Below are 20000 nucleotides of genomic sequence, written 5' to 3'. Positions count from 1 at the left end.
CAGGGACCGAGAAATGGTCATGCGTGAAATATGATTTTGGGAACTTGTGAGGCAAACTCCAGTTACCTGTTGCAGGCTCGCATCGATTATTATCATCGGGCTGCCGGCCACCGAGTCGGATGGGTTTGGCGTTCTTCATTAACCTCTGAAATTCGTAACAAAAAAGGTAAATGCAAACATAATACGCAGCAATTTCGAGATCTGATCTCGGTTACCGAACAGCTATTTACATTAGTTTTCCCAACTCCTTCTTTTTATTATATTTTATATATATATTTTTTCAGCTCAGAGTTTCATCGTCTTCGTTATTCGCTGAAATTCGTAACCAAAAAGGAAAATTCTAACACAATACGCAGCAATTTCGAGATCTGATCTCTATTTACAAACAGCTATTTACGTTACTTTTCGGTCCCAACTCCCTGTTTTTTTTTTCTCTCTCTTTTTTTTTTTACAGCTCGCAACAAACCGCAGCAATAATTCAATAGCAGTACGGTTATGTGTTACACGACACCCTATTCCTCAATTCTAACCTGCCTTCGATGAAGGCTACTTTCCTCCCAGGGATGTCATATCCTGTCAGTAAGCTCTCTCATTGCCTGCTTTCGTGTGATATCAACTTTCGTATATACATCTGTAGCGTAAGTTTATGACGCTGTTTAAAGTACGTCTTCGATAAAGCACACTGGATATTAATAAAAACATCTTGCATCGGTCAGTACCTTAGCTGTCCATTCACTCTCGTGTCTGTCCAAATTCCGTGACCTGACTCATATAATCATCTTCTCTTCCTCTCTCAGTTTAGAATATATCCCTTGGTCTAGAAATGACTCTACATATGCCTCTAGTACTAAATATCATTATCATTATTGCTATTCAATGCTTGACTCTCCAACGATCTTCCTCTCTAAGTTTGAAATAAATCCCTCGGTCTAGATATGCCTCAGGTACTAAAAATCATTGTCATTATTGCTATTCAATGGGGATAAAATGAAGTATATTACAGTAGGAAATATTTTGAATGAAAACTCACCAATACGGACGAAATGACCAGGTTCTTCCTCCGTAATTCCTCTACAATGTCCTGTTCTACCTCTTTGTAGGATTTGGTGTAGTTGGCGCCAATCGTCGGGTTCCACCTGGACCACAGAAGTAGAAGTTATAATCGCTAATATGCAAATAAGCACAGAGAGGGAGAGATAGATAGATAAATAGATAGGTAGATAGAGAGAGAGAGAGAGAAAGTTTCAGATGAAAAACTAATTTCCAATTCATGGCCTATTCATAAACTTAGTGTGATGACAGAGAGAGAGAGAGAGAGAGAGAGAGAGAGAGAGAGAGAGCTAATTGCCATTATGCATTGATAATTCATGGCCTGTTCATAAACATATCTGTTAACAAAAATTATTACATGTATAGATTTTATTAACGATATAGCAAATAACTGGATTGCTGTACAAATGGTAAAAATTGGCAATGTTAAGGATAGATAATGCTGAGAGAGAGAGAGAGAGAGAGAGAGAGAGAGAGAGAGTAGACGTGCGAGAGAGAGAGAATGAATAATTTCCATTATACATTAATAATTCACGGCCTGTTCGTAAACGTGTCTGTTGACAAAAAATTATTACATGAATAGATATTGTTAACGATATTGCGAATAACTGGATGACTGTACATATGGTAAAAATTGTCAATGATTTCAAGGATAGAGAGAGAGAGAGAGAGAGACAGAGAGAGAGAGAGAGAGAGAGAATCGATATCTACATTATGAAATTCTATATGTAATTATATATGGTTGAAACCTGATCATATCATAATGTTCTAATTAGAACATTACAGTATGTCATCCATCCTTGTAATATGCAGTTATCTTGATGCAATACTGAAATTACATTTTTTATAATCTAAATAATATAATAATTGGAACCAACTAGAATGCGTTATTTGCTAAAACTTTTTAATTCTTATTGTTGGAAAAAGATGCATAAATACCGGTTAACATATAATAGCTATATACAAATGTCTCATGAAACTGAATAAGTATTATTAGAAGCTGTCAAGTTAAACTGCATAGCAGGAAATCACGACGCAATCCACAGTTTATTAAAAAATGGTCGAAAGTGAGGAATCCTCACGTGAGACCCATGACGTATCAGGGAGAGAAAAAAGTATAGGCGAGTTATGTTCCCAGTAATACTGGATTCCAAATGCTTAAGCCTTTGATCCTATTTGCAATATGGGGAAGAGGGTCCGATCCGAATTGGAAGAGAATCTGCCGCGTAAATCTCTGCGGTAGAGCGACTTTGTAGAGACCAAGTGAAATCTCTAAAGTAGATGAACACAGAGGCTCCAATTCACGCTGAGGTTCTCTGCGTTCTTGGTTCTGTGACGATAAAGGGGGTCTTTTGAAAAAAGCTTACATTGAGAAATCTATATGATTCTATTTTTCATGTTACACGAAGCGTGTGTCATATTATTCTTAAAAAAAAGGACACACTTTGAGATGTCCGAGAGAAACTCATGCTAGTTTTGTCAGTAGAGTTATGACATGCAAGTTGATCTTCAAGATAGTGGGAGCCCTTTGCAAAGCTCTAAAGGAAACGACATTCAAGTGTACCCTATAAACTTGATTGCATATTTGGGTTTCTCTAAAGGGAAGCATGTTGCATGGCTCAAGTTCATCATTGATATAAAGCTTTTTCCCAAATCCCAAAGTAGAATTTGCGGTCATATAAACTGCATTTCACCCCACGGCGAGTACACGATACGCTCCATTATCAAAAGAATCAAGGACAAAGGTTTGCGCAATTAAATCCACACAACGAGACGATTTCGGAAACCTAAAATAAACGAGTGTGTGTGTGTGTGTGTGTGTGTGTGTGTGTGCTAGTTAGATTTCAAAAGCAGCTTCTGCCCAACGGAGTTTTATTCTCTTTGAAAAGCAGCAAAAAAAAAAAAAAAATAAATAAATAAAAAACTGCATGAAAAAGTGTCAGATAATTTCCGTTCTGAGTGAAATAAAACCTCTTTTCGAGTCACTTGAAGCTTCTCACTTAACGAGGAACATACCAACGGTGCTCCCTTTGATTTCGATTTCATAATAATATATATATATTATATATATATGATATATATATATATTATATATATATTGTTATGTATATATATATATATATATATATATAGTTATATATATATATATTATATATATATACAGATATATACATATATATATTATAGTATATATATATATATATATATATATATATATATATATATATATATATATATATATATATATATATATATATATATATATATATATATATATATATATATATATATATATATATATATATATATATATATATATATATATATATAAATATATATGCATAAGATATTTTCGTAAGTGCTTTATGAAAGGACACAGGATTTCAACATTTTCACGATATTGCTGTTACTGATTCTCAGTAAATAGTAATCGTGAAAATATCGAATACAATGTTTTCTGAAAACTGTAACTGAAATGCAGTATCAATTAAAGAAAGTGGAATGTAACAGACTCACCAGCCAACTAAATTCTGACAAAAAGTCTGAAATCGATGTAATGCAAGATATGAGAAAAGATACCAGAATATTTTGCTCAACATGTCTATCATGGATAGACAATGTTATTAAATCAAGACTGAATGTACAAATAGTTGAGGATGATGAAGAAGAGAGGAAGAAGAAGAAGAGGAAAATGGAAGAGAAGTAAACAAAACTGAAATGACAGAAAAAAATAAGGAAAACAAAGAACAAGATAAAAGTATGGATGCAGATATACTCATTGATACTACATATGAGGCAATCAAGCAGCATAACATACGAAGAAATAGATTACGACATGACAAACACACAAAAGAAAATTCCGAAGAGGCTCTACCCAGATTTGAACAATGATTGGAAAGAAGAAAAAATAGCAAAAAAGACAAAGTCTGCAACCTCTTGAAAAGAAGGCAAAATGCAGATTCGGAGAAAGGTGTTACTACAAACATCCTAAGGTATGTCACACCTATGAAATATATGGTAAATGTGCATACCTAGACGGCTATGAGGATGATTGCAGAGATCTACATTCAAAAAATATGCAAAAACCTAAAAGAAGGAAGGAAGAGGATGTAAGTTCGACAAAAAAATGGTAAGTATATGCACCCTGTAGCCATGAATCAAAATCAAATAAATAAGCAATCAAATAGTAAAACCCAAAATAAGAAAGAAACAAATAAAGAGAGGAACAAAGAATATCAGGTGAAAGAAAAACCAAGCCATCAACGCGATATGGTGTGTCTCCAAAATATTTCCAACCGTCAGCTCCAAGATACAACTCAAGAGATAAGAACTGTATTTATGATGCAAGAGGATATTGCAGATACGGAGAAAATTGCAGATTCAGACACAAAATGAATAATTAGATGAAGGAAGATCAAATATTATGGAAAAGTTGGGTTTTTGGATTTTTTAATGTCATTTTTTCTGGAAATGAAGAAAAGAACAACATACAGAACAGGAAAGATACATGGGAAAACCCTTATTATTACCCATATTAAATGAAGGAGAAACATGCAAACCATCATAGTGATGAATGCGCAGGGTTTTTTTTTTTTTTTTTTGGGTTTAGTTACGAGTAACTCAAAAAGAAAATAGAGGTACTTAGAAGAACTAACCCCAAATTGAAAAGAAAATAGATATAAAATGAAATAAGTGAAACCTGGTATTCCCAAGAGACTGGAATGATGATCAAATAAAAAGGGTTCCAAACTTATAGATCAGATAGAAAAAATAGGAATCAAGGGGGACCGCAATATATGGGAAAGACAAAAAACAAGGAAAAATATATGAGAAATATAGGAACTCAGAATGTGAACTAATAGCGGTACAATTTGAATCTGAAAAATTAATGAACATAGTTATATATAGACCCCTAATTACTAAAGAGTTGACATAATAATAGAAAAATTGGATGATATATGTAGAAATCACAAGGACAGGACGATTCTCCTATCTGGGAGACTAACTTTCCTTTCGTAGACTGGAAAGAACGAATAGGAGATTGTGGTGTATTTATACATATTAAAAGGAGAGTAATAGTAGTGCAGAAGATAAGAGGCAATTCAAAAAGCTATTAGATGCTACTAGAATACAACATTCAACAAATAAATCACCTGCCAACAAGAGAGGAAAATACTTTAGACCTAGTATTTGTGAACGAGGTGAGTTATGTTAAAGAAATAAATGTTTATAATGCGAGTATTCAGACCATAATGTCATAGAATTACCAGTCCATTCCAAAGCAAGTGAAAACAGAGATAAGCAAGAAATGAAAAAATGGGAAGGATATGGAAAATACAACTTCTACAGTAAAAATATAAAATGGTCAGAATGAAGAATTAAACATATTAGAGAAAATAGTGGAAAAATATATACCGAAGAAGAAAAGTAAACATCAGCCATGCATACCAAGAGACAGAAGGGTCTTGTTCCAGAAAATCAGAAAGTGGAAAAAAGGTCTTGCAAAATAAAAAAATGCAAGGAAAAAAGTTATAGAACTAAAAAAAGTAAGATAGAAAATGCTGAACAAAAGATTATACAATCAAAAGAAAATGAAAACGGGACTTGGGAGAAAAAACCCTAGTAAATATCAAGCAAAACCCCAAACTATTAACTCGTACGCAAAAAAGATGAATAAAAGAAGAATAGAAATAGGCCCTCTAAGAATTGAAGGGAGATTAACGAATGAAAAAAAAGAAAATGTGCACAATTGGGCAGAACGACATAAAAGATAATTCACCCCTCGAATGATAATGAGATAAATGATACAGAAGTAAGGGACGAAAATAGTGAATATTTAGCTGGCATAGATATTAATGAAGCTGATATTGTGTTTTCAGGCTATTAATGAAATTAAAAATGGAGCTGCAGCAGGGTCCTGATGGTGTTCCTGCCATTTTGTTAAAGAAAGTAGTTCATTCTATTGCAAAGCCACTTGCAATATTATTAAGACAAAGTGTAAATACAGGCAAGATTTATGATGAGCACAAATTAGCATATTTTACCCCTACTAGAGGCAAGTAATTATAGGCCTGTGAGTCTAACATCACATATATGAAAGTGTATGAAAGGGTAATGAAGAAAAATGTTATGAAACATTAATAAAAAAAAATTTGTTAAATATAGGACAACATGGTTTCGTACCCGGAAAAAGTACACAAACCAAACTGTTAGTCCACCGTGAGAACATATACAAAAATATGAAAAGCGGAAATGAAACCGATGTGGTTTATCTAGACTTGCAAAAGCTTTTTGACAAGGTAGACCATAATATATTAGCGAAGAAAATTAAAAAACACAATATCGTGGATAAAGTAGGAAGATGGTTAAAAGAATTTTTAACCATCTAATGCAATAACAGACAGTTATTGCAAACGATGAGAAATCGGATGAAGCTAAGGTAATATCCGGTGTGCCACAAGGTACAGTGTTAGCTGCAATACTGTTTGTTATTATGATTGCAGACATAGACAGTAATGTTAAGGACTCGGTAGTGAGTAGTTTCGCAGATGACACAAGAATAAGTAGAGAAATTACTTGTGATGAAGATAAGAATGCGCTACAAAGAGACCTTAACAAAGTATATGATTGGGCAGAGGTAAATAGGATGGTATTTAACTCTGATCAAATTTGAATCAATAAAATTATGGAGATAGAGAAGGAAAGTATATGCATTATGGGGGACCTAATAATGAGACAATCACAAATAAGGAAGCAGTTAAAGACCTTGGTGTGATGATGAACAGGAACATGATATGCAATGATCAAATAGCAATTCTATTGGCAAAATGTAAAGCAAAAATGGGAATGTTGTTACGGCACTTCAAAACAAGAAAAGCTGAACACATGATTATGCTTTATAAAACATATGTTCGTAGTCCACTTGAATATTGCCATATGATATGGTACCCCACACTATCAAAGGATATTGCACAAATAGAGAGTGTACAAATGTCCTTTACAGCTAGAATAGAAGAAGTTAAGGACCTTGACTACTGGGAAAGACTACAATCATTAAAATTATATAGTCTAGAAAGGAGAAGAGAACGCTACATGATAATTCAGGCATGGAAACAGATAGAAGGAATAGCCGAAAACATCATGGATAGGAGCTAAAAATATCAGAAAGAGCAAGCAGAGGTAGATTAAGTGCCAAAACTATACCGGAAAAATAAGGAAGCACACAGGACATTAATCCACTACGCACCAGCATCGATAATGCAGCGTCTATTCAATGCGTTGCCAGCTCATCTGAGGAATATATCAGGAGTGAGCGTAGATGTGGTTTAAGAATAAGGCCCCTCGACAAATATCTCAGCTGAATCACCCAGACCATCCAAGATTGGAAGATGCAAAAACATACCGGAAGATGTACTAGCAACTCTCTGGTAGACATTAGAGGTACCTCACACTGAGGGACCTGTGGCAACCCGAACAAGATGTAAGGTCTGTAAGGTAAGGTAAGGTCTCTCTCTCTCCCTCTCTCTCTCTCTCCTCTCTCTCTCTCTCTCTCTCTCTGTGATTCAGTTCTCTCTCTCTCTCTCTGAATGATTCAATATCTCTCTCTCTCTCTCTCTCTCTGTGATGCTGATCAGTTCTCTCTCTCTCTCCTAGTAGTAGCCATCTTGCTTGGTGAAGACGTACCCGCGTGAAGTCAGATAATCAACAGATATCACAAGTTTAACATACGACTAGATTTGAGAAAATATCTAGAAGTGTTCGGAAAACCTATCGGTGATAAGATTAGTGTGAAAATAGTAGGATAAAGCGTTCTTCGAAGTTAGTTTAACAAGTGTAATACTGAAATCAGAAACAAGATGGCAGTAAGTTCAACTGCGGGAAAAGTGGCGTAATTAGCTTGCTTGGCAGATTCGCATACGATGAGGTAGCAGGAAGGGAACTGGCATTCTCATCTATGAATCAGCAACAGTCCTAACAAAAAGAAAAAATACAAAAGCATTCATAGATCTATTAGAAGGATATAATCCTTCAAAAACTGGAAACAAACAAATCTAATGAAAACATCTTGAAAATAATTGAAGAAGTCCCAAATAAAATCCAAGTGGTCAAGAGACTCATAAAGAAAAAAAAATATACATAAACCAACAATATCCGGACAAAGAAAATGAATAAGGTGATCTTGTGAATATCCTAATTGATGCATAGGAAAAAAGAATGCCCCAAAAAGCATGCAAGAACTGTGTAAGGTTTGGTATAGCATTAGTCAATCCCCAAAACAAAAACCAAATAATCAGAAAAAATGTGTTCTGCATGCAAACATTATTCCGACCCATCCACAGTGTGCTGAGGTAATGCAAGATTTGAGAAAAGATACAAGAATTTTTGTTTCAACATGTCTATCATGGATAGACAATGTTATTAAATCAAGATTGAATGTACAAATAGTTTGAGGATGAAGAAGAAGAGGAAGAGGAAGAAGAAGAAGAAAAAGAGAGAGGAAAACGGAAGAGAAGGTAAACAAAAAATGAAATGACGAAAAAAATAAGGAAAAAACAAAGAACAAGATTTAAAAGGATGGGATGCAGAGATACTCATTGATACTACATATGAGGCAATACACACATACCTACGAAGAAATAAATACGATTATGACAACAGAAAAGCAATCCCGAGGCTCTACCCAGATCTACACAACGAACGGGAAAGAGAAAAAATAGACAAGAAAAGACAAAATCTGCAACCTTTTGAAAAGAGGGGAATTGCAGATTGGAGAAAGATGTTTTACTACAAACAAAAATCCTAAGGTATGTCAAAACTATGAAATATATGGTAAAATGTGCATACTTAGATAGCTTATGGGGATGATTGCAGAGATCTGCATCCAAAATATGTAAAAACCTAAAGAAGGAAAAGGATGTAAGTTCGACAAAAAAATGCAAATATATGCACCCTGTAGCCATGAATCATAATCAAATAAATAACCAACCAAGTAATAAAATCCAAAATAAGAAAGAAACAAATAAAGAGAGAAATCAAGAATATCAGGTAAAAGAGAAAAGCAAACCACCAATGAGCATAGCAGAGGTGTCAAGCAAAAAATTTCAAAGCATCAGCTCCGAAAATTCCCTACTCAAGAGATAATAACTGTATTTATTAGCAAGAGGATATTGCAGAAACGGAGAAAATTGCAGATTCAGTGAACAAAATGAATAATTATGATGAAGGAAGATCAAAATATTATGGAAAAAGTTGGATTTTTTAATGTCAGAATTTCTGGAAATAAAAAAAAAAAAGAAAAAAAAACAACATACCAGAACAGGAAAGAGACATGGGAAAATCCTTATTACTACCAATATTAAATGAAGGAGAAAACACGCAAAAAACCATCATAGTGATGAATGCGCAGGTTTTAGTTTACGAGTAACTCAAAAAGAAAAATAGAGGTACTTAGAAGAACAATAACCCAAAATGAAAAGAAACTAAAGATAAATGAATATAAGTGATAAACCTGGTATTCCCAAGAGACTGGGGAATGATGATCAAATAAAAGGGTTCCAAACTTATAGATCAGATAGAAAAAATAGGAATCAAGGGGGAACCGCAATATATGGGAAAGAACACAAGGAAAAATATATGAGAAATATAGTAACTCAGAATGTGAACTAATAGCGGTAGAATTTGAATCTGAAAAATTAAGAACATAGTAATATATAGACCTCCTAATACTAAAGAGTTTGACTTAATAATTGAAAAATTGGATGATATATGTAGAAATCACAAGGACTGGACTATTCTCCTATCTGGTGACTTCAAACTTTCCTTTCGTAGAATGGAAAGAACGAATAGACTGTGGTTGTACTTATACATATAAAAAAGAGAGTAATAGTAGTGCAGAAGATAAGAGGCAATTTGAAAAGCTATTAGATATGCTACTAGAATACAACATTCAACAAATAAATACACCTGCCAACAAGAAGGAAAATACTTTAGACCTAGTATTTGTGAACAGATGAATTATGTTAAAGAAATATAGTTTATAATGCGAGTATTTCAGATCATAATGTCATAGAATTAACAGTTCATTCCAAAGCAAGTGAAAATAGAGATAAGCAAGAAATGAAAAGTGGGAAGGATATGGAAAATACAACTTCTACAGTAAAAAATATAAAATGGTCAGAAATTAATGAAGAATTAAACAAAGATTGGGATAACATTTTCGTAAGTGATGACATAAGGGTAAATACGGAGATATTATATAAAATATTGGAGAAAATAGTGGATAAATAATACCGAAGAAGAAAAGTAAACATCATTCATGCATACCAAGAGACAGAAGGATCTTGTTCCAGAAAATCAGAAAGTGGAAAAAAGGTCTTGCAAAAGAAAAAAATGCATGGAAAGTTATAGAACTAAAAAGTAAGATAGAAAATGCAGAACAAAAGAGTTATACAATCAAAAGAAATGAAAAACGGGACTTGGAAGAAAAAACACCCTATTAAATATCAAGCAAAACCCAACTATTATACTCATATGCGAAGAAGATGAATAAAAGAAGAATAGAAATAGGCCCTCTGAGAATTGAAGGGAAGATTAACGAATGAAAAAAGGAAATTTGCAACATACTGGCAGAACGATATAAGAGAGAATTCACCCCTAGATGATAATGAAGATAATGATATAGAAGTAAGGGACGAAAAATAGTGAATATTTAGCTGACATAGAAATTAATGAAGCTGATATTGTGCAGGCAATTATGAAATTAAAAATGGAGCTGCTGCAGGGCCGGATGGAGTCCCTGCTATTTTGTTAAAGAAAGTAGTTCATTCTATCGCAAAGCCACTTGCAATATTATTAAGACAAAGTGTAGATACAGGCAGATTTATGATGAGCACAAATTAGCATATATCACCCCTACTTTCAAAAGTGGATCAAGACTAGAGGCAAGTAATTATAGGCCTGTGAGTCTAACATCACATATTATGAAAGTGTCTGAAAGGGTAATGAAGAAAAATATTATGAAACATTTAATAAAAAATATTTGTTTAATATAGGACACACGGTTTCGTACCCGAAAAAAGTACACAAACCCAACTCTTAGTCCACCGTGAGAACATATTCAAAAATATGAAAACGCGGAAATGAAACAGATGTGGTTTATCTAGACTTTGCAAAAGCTTTTGACAAGTAGACCATAATATATTAGCAAAGAAAATTAGAAAACACAATATCGTAGATAAAGTAGGAAGATGGTTAAAAGAATTTTTACACAACAGAAAACAGATAGTTATTGCAAACGATGAGAAATCGGTTGAAACCAAGGTAATATCCGGTGTGCCACAAGGTACGGTGCTAGCTGCAATATGTTTGTTATTATGATTGAAGACATAGACAGTAAATGTTAAGGATTCGGTAGTGAGTAGTTTCGCTGATGACACAAGAATAAGTAGAGAAATTACTGTGATGAAGTAGGAACGCTCTACAAAGAGACCTTAACAAAGTATATGATTGGGCAGAGGTAAATAGGATGGTATTAACTCTGATAAATTTGAATCAATAAATTTATGAGACAGAGAAGGAAAGCTATATGCATATAGGGACCTAATAATGAGATAATCAAATAAGGAAGCAGTTAAAGACCTTGGTGTGATGATGAATAGGAACATGTTATGCAATGATCAAATAGCCATTCTGTTGGCAAAATGTAAAGCAAATGGGAATGTTGTTACGGCACTTCAAAAACAAGAAAAGCTAACACATGATTATGCTTTATAAAACATATGTTCGTAGTCCACTTGAATATTGCCATATGATATGGTACCCACACTATCAAAAGGATATTGCACAAATAGAGAGTGTACAAAGGTCCTTTACAGCTAGAATAGAAGAAGTTAAGGACCTAGACTACTGGGAAAGACTACAATCCTTAAAATTATATAGTCTAGAAAGGAGAAGAGAACGCTACATGATAATTCAGGCATGGAAACAGATAGAAGGAATAACAGAAAATATCATGGAACTAAAATATCAGAAAGAGCAAGCAGAGGTAGATTAATAGTGCCCACCAAACTATACCAGGAAAAATAAGGAAAGCACACAGAACATTAATCCACTACGCACCAGCATCGATAATGCAGCGTCTATCAATGCGTTGCCAGCTCATCTGAGGAATATATCAGTGAGCGTAGATGTGTTTAAGAATAAGCTCGACAAATATCTAAACTGCATCCCAGACCATCCAAGATTGGAAGATGCAAAATATACCGGAAGATGTACTAGCAACTCTCTGGTAGACATTAGAGGCGCCTCACACTGAGGGACCTGGCAACCCGAACGAACTGTAAGGTAAGGTAAGGTAAGGTCTCTCTCTCTCCTCTCTCTGGTGATTCAGTTCTGTCTCTCTGTCTGTCTGTCTGTCTCTCTCTCTCTGGTGATTCCGTTCTCTGTCTGTCTGTCTGTCTGTCTGGTGGTTCAGTTCACTTTCTCTATCTCTCTCTCTCTCTCTCTCTCTCTCTCTCTCGCTCTCTCTGATGATTCAGTTCTCTCTCTGGTGATTCAGTTTCTCTCTGTCTCTCTGTCTCTCGTCTCTCTCTCTCTGTGGTGATTCAGTTCTGTTCTGTCTGCCTGTCTGTCTGTCTGTCTCTCTCTCTCTCTCTCGCACGCCGTAGTCAATTTCAAGTCTAGTGAAAGTTCTATAGCGAACTTGAATCACAAGAGTCAAGGCTCGTGGGAGAAAACCCCGTTTCCGAAAGGAAAGGATGGGGAGAGGGGGGGGGGGGGGGGGGGGGGGGGGGGGGGGGGGGGGGGGGGGGGGGGGGGGGGGGGGGGGGGAGGGGGGGGGGGGGGGGGGGGGGGGGGGGGGGGGGGGGGGGGGGGAGGAGGAGGAGACGGCGGTTGAGCAGTGTGTGTGAAGGTAATATGTAAAAAAAACTTCGCTATATCGAACCAGATTGAAATCCCCGGAACTTCCAACTTCCGCATCTATTTGATATTGCCTCGAGAGATCTGCCCCGTGTCCGCGCCAAACGTCTGTCTTACGATGTTCGTGGAAATGTCATTTCTTATGACTCTACGGACGCGAATCTCAGTCAAAAACAACAACAACACAGCCAGATATTCTTTTACGGGCTACTCTGTGAGCAAGAGCCCGTGCTGTCATAAGCCCAACTCAATCAAAAACGACAACTACAGTTATCCCTTTTTAAAGGTTGCTCTCTGAGAAAGAGCCCGTGCTGGCATAAGGCTAACTCAATCAAAATAACAAAACAAGAACAGTTGTATTCCTTTCACGGGCTGCTCTGTGAGCAAGAGCCCATGCTGGCATAAGGCCAGCTCAGTCAAAACAACAACAATCAACAACAACAACAACGGAGATCCCTTTCACTGACCTACAAAATCCCGCAGAATTGCCTAATTTCAATTCCTCTTTTAAAAGTCCATTCTGAAAACATGAAAACGATTCAATGCATCTCTCTTAAACAGAACGTAATCCAGACTAACTCTTTATTAAAGAAATAACGTGAAAAGACTATGCACCTGCATATTCCCAGGTACACGTGACTCCACAACGGAATATTTCCTTTATCATTTTAAAGGTGGGGCAGTCGTGTTGAATAGCGTACGTCGAAGTAGTGGATCCCGTCCTTTAAGACTTTGATCCTGTTTGCAATACAGTGAAGAGGATCCGATCTGAAGTGGGAGAGCGTATATGAGTCTCCATCATTACGGCTGAGAAATTTTGTTCACGATGGAGAAAATAACAAATACACTCGGAATCTTCGCTTCGCGTTGAATACGTATTGCACAATTAATCTGAGAAGATGTAAGACACATTTATGAGAGGTTCTCCACGATTTGATATCTTTTTTTCGGGAAGTTTCTACTAATATATACACCTATGCCGATCCCATGCCCAAATAGAATAATTTTCCTATTATTCTACCTACATTCTTTCCTATTTTTGCTTTTAATGTTACCATGAAACATTCGTTGCAAACAAATCCAGTCACGTTGCTGACGAGAAAATAATTAATAGTATTTTGCAATTAAATGATCAATTTATTATAATGGCCCACCTTTTGTTTCAAGAAACCAGCAGCTGGAGACGAATGTTGACTCTGAAGCAAAAGCGAGAGAGAGAGAGAGAGAGAGAAGAGAGAGAGAGAGAGAGAGTCTTGACCTCACTTGGGAAAAGGTTACTCCTAACGCAAATGTCCTAGATGACCTCGGAGAGATCGTTGAAACAGAGGTAATTGAGAAAATCCACTCGCCCTCTTTAGTTGCAAAAGTTGGAGTGTTTAAAGAGACACTCACACATGTCTTATCTCCCTCTGTGCAGTGTGACCTCGAATATTGTCAACCAACGGAAGGCGAAAGTTTCATCGTTCATTTCCTCGTCGGATATGGGCTGGTAGTTATAAAAAGTGCGTGGAAGTCGAGAAGTTTTCTCTATCGAAAATATGTATAGATATCTGGTAGAAGTTACACGTGGACTCTCTCTCACTTACCTCACTTAATATATATATATATATATATATATATATATATATATATATATATATATATATATATATATATATATATATACATATATATATATGTATATATATATATATATATATATATATATATATATATATATATATATATATATATATATATATGTATGTATATATATACATACGTAAATAAATTCTTCTGTTACCACAGGATACGTCTCAGGACCACCGAAATATAGTCCTTAGCTTCAAAACAGTGTTTTAATGGTCCTTTTTATACTTTATATATATATATATATATATAACATCATCATCATCATCGCTATCACTCGATTCGAGTATGAATGCTCTGGGATGTGGTTATTGAAGGGTTCTTATGTGGCTAATGAGACCAATTCTCGAGCCGATGCTCTGTCACAATTGGGGCATGTGTTGTTAGGTGGGAGTGGAGGCTGTGGATGGACCTGACGAGCTTGTCTTGCAGCTCTACGGTTCTCCAGATGCTGCTTTCTGTTCTCTTCATAATTTTTTAATTCCATTTTCAAATTAACTCTCCAAGCAGATCACTCGCTGCATCGGTCTCCCATGTTTTATAGTTAATGTTTCAGTTTTAAGTTGTCTTTTAAGCTGTCTTTGAATCTCTTCCTTGGTTTGCCAACATTTCGAGTCCCGTCACTTAGCTCTGAGTAAAAAGAGCTGCTTAGGAAGGCGGCTGTCTGCCATTTCTGACAACATGCCCTGCCAATCTCAACTGGCTTTTTATTATAATGGCCTCAATACTGAGGCAGTCGGCCTCTTCAAGAAACACTTACATTAGTGCGACTGTCTTCCCAAGTTATTCTTAACATATCCGCAAGGACCGATAATGGAATTTCTCAAGGGCTTTAACATGGCTTCGTAAGTTGTCTAGGTTTCGGAACCATAAAGAAGGGTAGGTAGGACTATTGCCTGATAATACCTTTATTTTGGTGTTTAACACACAAGTCATGATCATCAAAAATTTTCTGGCATTTGAAGATAGATGATGCCTAGGTATGGGGAGCGATCTACAGTTTCTAGAGCTTCTCCATTAATTTCTATAGTAGGTGTAACTCTTATGGCTTTAGTTGGGGGTTGGCTGATATAATACTTGGCTTTTTTCTGATGTTGATGGAAAGTCCAAGACGAGAGTAAGCATTTGAAATGCATTCAGTATAATTTGCAGATCATTTTCAGTTTGAGCACAGACAGCGTTATCGTCTGCATACTGAAGCTCAACAATAGCAGTAACACTTGACTATAGTTCTTGCCTTAAAGTCGGTTGAGACTGAATATTCCTCCGTCTGTTCTGTGATTGATGGAGATACCTGGAGGCAATTCATCTTGAATGAGGTACAAAATAAACAGTTATAAATATGGAAAACAGGGTAGGAGCAGCGACATAACCCTGTTTTACGCATGACTTAACTTTGATAGGTTCAGTAAGGCTACCATTAGCCATTACAGTCACCGACATATTATCATGTAGTAGCCTCAGGATCTTTATGAATTTTGGTGGGCATCCATATCTAGTAGATAGTATCTCCCAGAGCAGCTCACGCTTGACACTGTCAAAAGCTTTAGTCAGGTCAATGAATCCCATGTAAGGGGTTTTTGTTGTTCTTGACATTTTTCTTGCAGCTGCCTCGCTGAGAAAACCATGTCAGTTGTACCACGAGCAGGTTCTGAAAACCACACTGAGATTCAGGTAGGATTTCTCAGCTAAGGAGTTAGTCTTGTAAGAATTCTTGCCAGACCTTTCCAGCTACTGACAGCAGGGTAATTCCTCTGTAATTTCCACAAACTGATCGGTCCCATTTTTTCTCATACATTGTGTTGATAATTCCATCTATGAGGTCATTTGGAATTTCCTCATGCATCCAGATTTTTTCAATTAGTTGGTGAAGTTGACGATGTAGGTTGGTCCTCCATATTTATATATTTCAGCAGGAATTTTGTCGGGTCCCGCAGCTTTGTTGTTCTTCATAGAGAAGATAGCCAACTCCACTTCCTCTAGAGACGAGGGAGTTGTTGTAGTACATCCTCGTCTATCACAGGGTCTCTATTAAGTAGTTCTTCAAAATGTTCTTTCCAACAACACAGGATTTCGTTGTTGTTTTTAAGGAGTCGAGTGCCGTCTTGACTAAGTAAGGGTGCTAGCCCTTGGGAACTTGGCCCAAATATAGTTTTCATTCCACTGAAAAGGCTTCTCATGTCATTTCTGTCAAAGAGGGATTGGAGCTCATTTGCTTTGTCTGTCAACCACTTATTTTTTCATTTTCCTTGTGGCATTTTGTATCTGAGCTTTTGCCGTGCGGTGTATTTTCTTCTTTGTTTCAGACTTTGCGTCATTCAGATGTTCAAACAGATATTTTCTGGCCTTTTGAATAAGATCTTGAATAGCTGCATCATTCTGATACAAACCAATCTTGATGCTCGTATTTCTTCAGATCAACTGATTCTTTACATGCGCTGATTACGGAATCCTTTAAATTTACCTCCAGTTGATCAACAATATTGGGTGGGGATATTCCTGTTCTATTTTATTTAGCAAGTTAAACCGCCTGAAGTTTCAAGCTATTCGAGTCGTTCTTAAGTGAATCAACGTTAAACTTCAGTCGCTTTATGCATGCGCGTTTCTCTTTTTAGTGAATATCTTTCATCCTAATACAAAAGTATACCAGGTGGTGGTCAGTCCAGCAGTCTTCGGATCCTGTCACTGATCTTTGTAAGTAATATATACTTTCGATCACGAGATCTTACTATAATGTAATCTAAGAGATGCCAATGTTTAGATCTTGGATGTTGCCAGGTGGTTTTAAGTTTATTTTTCTGCCTAAAAAGAGTATTAGTTACTACCAGATCATGTTCTACACACTTCGAGAGTAGGAGTGTTCCATTTGCGTCAGTTTTGCCAACACCCTCTTTTCCAATGGTACCTCTCCAGATCACTGTCTCGTCCTACTCTGGCATTAAAGTCACCTAAAAGGATAACTTTGTCTTCATTTGGGATAGCTGTGAGCTGTGTCTAAAGCGGCATAAAATAATTCTTTTGTTTGATCCTCTGCAAGAAGGGTTGGAGCATAAGCACTGATCACTGTGGCATGTTATTTTCCCTCAAGATTTAGTCTGAGTGTCATTAGGCGTTCATTTATGCCACTTGGGTAACTCTGTTAAACTGAAAACATGCAATTTTTTACAGCAAAAAACCTACACCATACTGTCTTGTGTTCCAGGTTCCTGTCCTTTCCAGAAGAATGTGTAGCCACCAACCCTTCTTCACACGTTGTTCCTCACCGGCGATACGAGTCTCAGAAAGTGCCACTATATCTAAATTAAGTCTATGGAGCTCCCTAGCAACAAAGGCAGTTCTGCGTTCGGGTCTGTTTTCATTTTCATCTAGTAGTGTTCGTACATTCCATGTTCCAAATTTAAGTTGTATAGTTCTTCGACCGCAAAGTGGTGTGGTCCCCTGGATGCAGTTTTCCAGGCAGGCAGGTTTGAAGCAGACTATGTTTAGGGCACCTTTTCTAGCCCCGTCCCCATTGGGGGTGAGCAGAGTGGATCCTCAAAAGGGCTGCTCAGACATGGATGCCACTGACGAACAACTCTCCTGCTTCATCCAAAAGTTGAGCGACTGAACTAAGCATCCACCGCTGACATATCCAGTAGACTAAGAGCTTTTCCGGATAACACAATCCTGCCCCCACCAATCTCTTCTGGTCCCGCAGGGACTTGAAATGCCCCACTAGTCGTACTTCCCAGAGGCACTGTGCGTGAGATTGTTTAACGTGGATACACTGCTGCACATACAGAGACCACGAGCTCACTGCAATGGTTTATGTCCAGTGGCACAAATGATTGCGACGACTGCACCCCCCTTACAGTTGCAACCTTTCTTCTGTTATTGCAGCCGTTGGATTTCAAATCAATGTCCTCTCTTCCGCCTGCGCTACCGTTGAAGGATTTGGTTTTACCTCAGAGTTTCCTTCTCTTAGGAGGACTGTCAATTAAGACTAATGAGCTTCCCCTACCCATGGGTACAGTTTAATGTCATGCCAGCAACACACACACACATACACACACACATATATAAATATATATTTATATATATATATATATATATATATATATATATATATATATATATATATATATATATATATATATATATATATATATATATATATACAGCTTAGTGCCAGGAGCGAGGAGTCAATCCATATTAATTAAAACCATCAGTAACTGTTCACTGCTGCTTTCAATCTTTTGTCAATTTTTGCTTATTTTATGTTCATTTATCTTTCATTTTAATGTATGTCCTTTTAAATAATTTAACTTCCTTAATTTTAATGTGTATATTTTGTACACTTGTAAGAATACTTTTTTAGCTTTTGCATTTCTGAATTTTTAATTTTTAGTTTTGTTTTTACAATTTTACTAGGAAATTTATTTTTCATTTTAACAGCCTGATGATGTAATTAACTTGATAATTACGAAACGTCGCAATAAAGACAGCATGTACATATGTGTGTGTCCTCTTACCTTCATTGATGGGTTATATATATTTATATATATATATTATATATATATATATATATATATATATATATATATATATATAGATATATATATATATATATAATATATATATATACTATAGGTATAATATATACGACACAGTCCAGACGTACAGGCGTTTATTCACATGTTAAAGAAGATCAAGGGCAGGAACACGAAGAGATTCCCACTTAATCCTTTATCCTACGTTTCGTGACAACATCGCCACATCTTCAAGGGATTTTTCTACAAAATAAAGTATAAAATGTTTAAATGACTAATATTTTAGCGATCGTACAGGTTCCAGAAAATAGGTGTGCCTAGTTATCAAAGCATATTCAATAGTTGAGATAAAATCAATAGATTTCTCAGAACCTTTGAAAAATGACAATATCATTGATGAAAAAGTGTTCCAAGATTTATTTCCAGTGGTTCATCTTAACGGAATTCTTTATGGTTTACCAAAGATACATAAAGATAATGTTCCTCTTCGCCCTATCTTGGCCTCTTACAACACACCTAATTACCAACTGGCAAAATTTCTCGTCCCTCTGTTGGAACCGCTGACCACTAACCAGTATACTCTTAAAATTCTGAACAATTTAAAGAACGTATTTTACCCCAGGACTCTGACTTATTCATGACTAGTTTTTGATGTCGAGTCACTATTTACCAACGTACCTGTAGAGAAGACCATAAACATTATTCTTGATAAGCTATTCCCCGAACCTGAGTCTGTTTACTGTAATTTTAGTTATTCGAATTTTAAAGCTCTTTTAGAATTGGCCGTGCTGGACACGGCATTTGTTTTTAATGGACAGCTTTTTAAACAAATTGAGGGGATGGCCATGGGGTCTCCTCTTGGTCCTACCTTTG

The 20000-nt window shown here is 36.1% G+C and overlaps 1 protein-coding gene across 1 annotated transcript in view; it reads right to left on the bottom strand.

The window, feature by feature from the left end:
* LOC135206875 (glutamate receptor ionotropic, kainate 2-like) overlaps positions 1 to 20000 on the bottom strand; it is a 59382-nt gene that overhangs the window by 12406 nt on the left and 26976 nt on the right. Inside the window, 1 exon segment of the mRNA XM_064238357.1 lies at positions 1031 to 1136. Within this exon segment, the coding sequence (XP_064094427.1) occupies positions 1031 to 1136 (106 nt within the window).

Source organism: Macrobrachium nipponense, chromosome 31 (assembly GCF_015104395.2).
Source record: "Macrobrachium nipponense isolate FS-2020 chromosome 31, ASM1510439v2, whole genome shotgun sequence".
Taxonomy (NCBI): domain Eukaryota; kingdom Metazoa; phylum Arthropoda; class Malacostraca; order Decapoda; family Palaemonidae; genus Macrobrachium; species Macrobrachium nipponense.
The sequence above is the reverse complement of the archived record's forward strand: the minus strand, read 5'-3'. Positions and strand labels throughout refer to the sequence as shown.